General features: G+C 35.5%; 1 protein-coding gene across 1 annotated transcript in view; it reads right to left on the bottom strand.

Annotated features, from left to right (window-relative positions):
• Positions 1-541: 541 nt before the first annotated feature.
• LOC138705761 (uncharacterized) overlaps positions 542-6,000 on the bottom strand; it is a 209,753-nt gene continuing 204,294 nt past the window's right edge. Inside the window, exon 24 of the mRNA XM_069834384.1 lies at positions 542-4,068. Coding sequence (XP_069690485.1) covers positions 4,062-4,068 — 7 coding nt within the window. The 3' untranslated portion in view covers positions 542-4,061. The remainder of the gene's footprint in view (positions 4,069-6,000) is intronic.

Here is a 6,000-nt window from a genome sequence, read left to right as displayed (position 1 = left end):
TGCTAATTGTAGGCAATAGTGATGCGCATATAAGGACTCGGACACAGTGTGGTGGCGGTCGGGGCTTTGGATGCCCACAAGCCATAGATCTTGCTAAATTTTACTTTGCTAGTGTGGAGTGTAGTGCACTATACAGAACTAAAATCAAATTACGCAGAACACATTCTCAACAATAATCATGACTACAACAATATAGAAACAGATATGGAAATTTTACACATCACACCAAAAAGTTCACAGTTAAACATCTTAGAACAATACGAAATATATAAACATACAATAACATACCCACAACATACACTTAATACACAATTACAGTTCAATACCCACACATTATTCGATGTCATGATACGTCATAACCAGACTTCGAGACTTTGGACCCGATACAATAAGTTTACTGTGCATGCACTATAGGTTGTTGACTCGCTGCAGGTAGATTGAGATGTGTTGAGGTAACAATGTTGCTATTTAGAGTACAGTACGGTAGTGTGGGGAAACACACATATGTACATTCTGAAAGTAAATATGCATTACACAATGATAATGTCAAAAGAATGTGAAAAGCATTTATTCTCCTGTCTTTTATAAGCATTTGTGTTTAATTATACACAGTGTTAATGGTGGAAATAAGCATGTAGCAATTTTAATTTTTTCATTCATCCTATTGGTCGTCTTTAGGAAGCGTAGTTACAGTACCGAATTGCAATGTACCTACTACAAGATACATTCTCATTGTCTCAAACGTAAATCTTTTTCGGTTATCTGCCAAAGTTTGTACTGTAGAAAGCTGCGCTCTACGTCGCATGACGTGATTAGGAGCAAAACGAAAAAACCTAACATCATCGCAGTCTCTAAGAGACAGTCCTTTATTCTCGAGTGACTCTATGTCTACTAATTTGTTGTTTATGTTATACAATGTTCCATATCCGTTATTTTTACATAAAATTGATTTCCACTACTGTTTTACACATTCAGTAACCGGTGTACTTGGTGTCTCATTAATTCTCTGTGTCATTTCCTCAATTAATTTGAGGGCTTCCAGCATCTCTTGCTCTGACTTTTCTAACCGTGTAATAGTTTCAGGTACAGTTTGAAAATAGGTTAGTATGAAAACCAAATTATTCGTCAGAACCTTCAAATCCAGAGCGCTTTCCTTTGCGTATTTTTTGTCATTCATTCTACAGTACCCCCACCCACTGTACGCTTTACCACTATACTCAGTACGCCGTTATGCGGATTTCCCACTGAACTGCTCTATTGGGTCCGAAGTCTCGAAGCCTGGTCATAACACACAAACAACCAGCCCCCACCATAAGAGCAACACACCCCCACCCCTACAACTGACAAATGCACATCGGAGAATTCAAGATCACCAGTAGTTCAGGAGACACTGATGAAGATGCAACATCGCGTCGAAATGGGCCGTCTGTCCAAGGTATATAACTTTTTTTTTTTTCAACACTTTTTAACGTGTGACTAAACAATTTTATGTTTTAACAAACAAAGTGTTAACATGAACTAGAATCAGTGTTATACAGAACTGTTACACATTAATTATATAACTTTCTTCGTGACTAAAGCGTGTCTCTAGAGTGATGTGTTTTAATCCTAAGGTTTTTAAAACTATTTAACTACGTTTTTTCTCTCGTTTGTAGTATGGGAGGATATCGAAGTTGCACCATATCCTATAGTGTAGGCTATTATTTAATTGAAAGTCTTTTTTCCAGCTGAGAGTAGGCTAATAGTCCTCAGTTCTTACAAGTATATTTTATTTCAGACGCTCATCAATTGTCTATTAGGTCTAATAGAGTACTGTATTAATCTTAAAAGTAGAATTGACTGAACAACTCCAGAAAGTATTGCATGATAATAACAGTTAAATTCGTAGCTTTATATACAACTTTGAAAATGATTCAGAAGCAAACGACTTACAACATATAAAAAGCTATTATTCATCAAGTAATAATTACAAAACTGGTTTTAGATATGTCAATAACATTTATTTCTAAAAAGTGCAGCGAAGAGCACGGATATGACTAGCAATACCAGTAAATTAATGCTTCTGCATAACAAATTTGGAAAGTTGATGAATTCGTTACTTAATGAATTTCCCAAAGTGCTTAAAAAATGTGTTACATAATACTTCTGCAATGAATAGCAGGACACTCGAAATATGGCCTGAAAGGAGTAGATAAAAGGAAATTTCCAAATGGATTAGCGAAAAAGGGATATAATCTAGTGTTTCAAAGTTCTCATTATTAACTGAATTAAAATGACTATAATTTCCTTCCCTCGTTAGCCATTTGCTTTTCCGTTTACCAGTGACTAATGATTCGAGATAGTTATCAAATAATTTGAAAACGAAGCCATTCTCTATTATGTTCCTTATTGCACTGTTCAACTTTTCAATCAATACGTGGTTCTTTTGCATGTACATGCTGTTCATTTTAACGAGCGAGCCGTCGTCAATGACACACATTTTTGGATTCTTGTACAGATTACGGTAACATTTGGCCAGATCTACCAACTCGAAAAACGCAAAGTCCTTATTCAGGACGACGCGGTCAAAGCAATCCATTCTATTCGTACATGGCACTCGACGCGCCACGACTTCCTGATACTTGCTCTCAGGCGAACTTATAAAGCTCAAGTCAAAACCAGTTTCATAACCAAATTCAATTTCAGATGTCAGCATCATCTCAATATCTGTGATGTGACTCTCGAATCCAGTGTTTACTAAGTAGCTGGTGAAATATGTTTGAAATACAGTGCTAACAGCAAAACAATAGCATACTAACGTCATAAAAAAGAATCTCAGTTGTAATGTGTGGGGAAAATGTGGAACAGATACTCCCATAATAACAGACCACACTACAGATACAGAACTGGACACTGTGGAGTAGATGGGAGGGTCCTGAACAACGGAAAATGAGGTAAGAAACTTAATAATTATAACAGATGCAATAAATGACACCATCATGCTTATCCACACAGAAACGGAGAATATTCTGGACAGTGTTTTGACTCTTGATATCTGTTTACCGCAAGGAACATACCATGCAACCCGATAAAAGTGATGTGGCGTCAAATAGTCTCCATAACTTGCAAGAACTCCGTCTAATGGAAAGTTTCCTAACCCGATGTCACCCCTCTTAAGAAGTAAATTTACAAATAGAGAGTGAGTGGCGACGTTAAGGTCTCTTTTGTACAACGGCGTATTGTAAATAAGTGTAAAATTAAGAATATCAGATATCGCTTCCAAGAGAAGAGCTTCGTAAGCTTCATATCGCCAAACTGTTCTGTTCTTGTCATCTAGAACTGAGTAGTAATTATTAAGAATGCTTTCGACTTTCAAGGGACACCCGTTAAATTTGTAAGGAATTTTTGTGCTAATGGTATAATTATTAAATATACCGGAGTGAGAAGTGGCGCGATGCAAGAGCACTACATCAGAAAATTGTACGCAGGACGTATCAGTTTCTTGTGGTAGCCAGGTATATAACTGAAGACAATGTTTGCCAGAGTCAGTTGTTGGAATAACGATTAGGGAGTTAAGCACTGCAAACCTCGCCCATAGGTCTTTGAGGAGAATAAGGGCGACCTGTCGAGTGGCTTGATGAACAGGTTCATATACTATAACAAGAAACTGACCTCGAGGGTTCCAACTGCTGCTGGACTCAAGCTCTATAATTTGACTTTCAAATTCTCTTCGAGTTTGAAACAAGTTTTCTTTCGGTTTCAAAACTAAGATATAGTTGTAAAATTGTAGGCTGTCACCATGAAACTGAATTACTTCAGTCACGTCAGGATAAGAAACTACAAATGTCCATTGGTATTCTTCATGAAGTGTTTCAATCAGATCGACAAATATACCAAACGTCGGCTCTGACATCTTCAGGCTACGTTCAGCGGTTTTTCCCTCAAGAGGAAGAGATAGGTGGACACATGATGTTCTAGTGAAATATTGCTGCATAACGATGTTTACGTAGGTTGCGGCTTGCAGCTGGTTGGCAAGGGTCATTGTACGATGAAGAAACATGATCAGCACAGCGGAGAGCATACTAGCACCTTAAAGAAAGACACAATTATAAGTTTCCTGTGCATAAAATAACATATTACACATTATGACTGAACATGGAGCGAGATCCTTTTGTTTTTGTACCAGAGTTTTAAAGAAAAGATTTTGATAGCGAATACTAACGTTAGGTTCTCCTTTCTTGCCTTTGCTGCTGAAGGAGCAGATACATAGTCCCAAAACATAGGATATTTCTGCTTCTGTGACAGGGTGCAGAAACCTAAAAATCTCGCACCTGTTTCAATACAATGAAACTCTCAATTTATATTAACGGATATGTTTTGTATTACATGAATAAAAAAGTGACGACCGTTTTTTGAATTGACCAAGAAAAGGTACAATTATCTGCATAAATTTGAGTTACATTAATACAATTAAAACTAATCCTGATGTTTTGGTATGCAATAACAGGCATAGTAATCAATATTTAAAAAGCCAAGAAGCTGCATTTATATTTGTAAATTTTTGTTGTTTGTAAAATAGATATTAGAGATAATATTAGTAGGGGACCAATCAACTTCAACGTTATACGGACGCTTCTTGTATTTCCTTCGTAGCTGATTGTATAGCACATTAGACTGCAAAAAGAATTTCCTTATTCGGTCCCCGTGATGTTTTTATTAGTATCTATTATTACATCTTTTCAATTTCAACGGGTTTTACTCAAAATTATTGCACGTTTCTTGAATACATTTTGGGAAAATTATGTAGCCCCGAAAAGGCTGTTTTTGGGTGAAATTCAATCTACACACCAATAACCTCTGTTGTCACCAACTTCATGTAGTCGAACGGGAAAATATACACTAATAAAATTGTTAATATACTCGCGGGAACATATTGTAAGATTGAAACAGATATAATAGACCATAACAATAATGTATAACTAATATATGACTGTCGTTATAAAAATCACTCTATATTTCACTCTTTAAGCACTGAAGGACGGGAATATGGACAAAATATTTAAACGTTTGAGTTAAATAAAGTAGGCATAAATTCAATAATAATTTACAGAGTTTAGGTAATATTAATGAAACTTATAGTCTTTTTCGTATTTTTCACAACTGGAAATATTACATAATGTTAATACTATGAAAACGTTAACGACGGAATATTAAATAAAAAAATAGGAATGAACTTTATATAAAATGGTTATGAAAATTTAATTACTGAATTTTAAAAACAACTTTTGCAACTTGTAAGAATGGAAGACAAATTATAGCTCATTAACCTTTTTTATTCTTAAGGAGTTTTAACATCTAAAATGTGTATCATAGCCAATACACTAGGAGATGCAAACAGGAAAATACAACTTAAAAAAAAAAATCAAGCAATAAGCGCGGACTTAACACGGTAACATTTGTTCCTTAGAACGGAGTAGTTTGTGTTCCAGTAGGTAGCCCAGCATTTTACCAATGAGATATCGTACACTTACGTTTCAAGACTTTGCTAATGTGCTTTCCATATGTATGCGCGGTGAAAATCACGGTCACCTGAATACTTATTTGTTGATGCAATTTTTGTACATGGAATTTCCGTGAGTTATATCATTATCTCAGTTAGAGACAGGTAAAAACAGAACAGGGTTAGGTTCATTTTAAAAGCGTGGGAGGGGAAACAGTAAATGGAATCATAGAGATAGTAGGCTATAATGCAAAATTTCTATACAGCTGTACATCATGGCTGCTATGAATACTTTTCTCAACCGGCCTGTTTTTCTTTCGTGAGTGTACAGTGGCATATCCTGGTATAAATGTAAGGTGATTGTATTTTAATTTCTCTTGTTGAAATCAGCACCACATACACATAATGCATAGTGTTCATAGGTTTTCTTTACTTCAATACTTGAAAATTATCCATGTTATGCTTACTTACCTATGATAATCCAGATTAAATTATTTACTCTAACAGTAAATATAAAGGCT

The sequence above is a fragment of the Periplaneta americana genome, chromosome 9 (assembly GCF_040183065.1).
Source record: "Periplaneta americana isolate PAMFEO1 chromosome 9, P.americana_PAMFEO1_priV1, whole genome shotgun sequence".
NCBI lineage: Eukaryota > Metazoa > Arthropoda > Insecta > Blattodea > Blattidae > Periplaneta > Periplaneta americana.
This window is presented reverse-complemented; position numbering and strand designations above follow the sequence as displayed.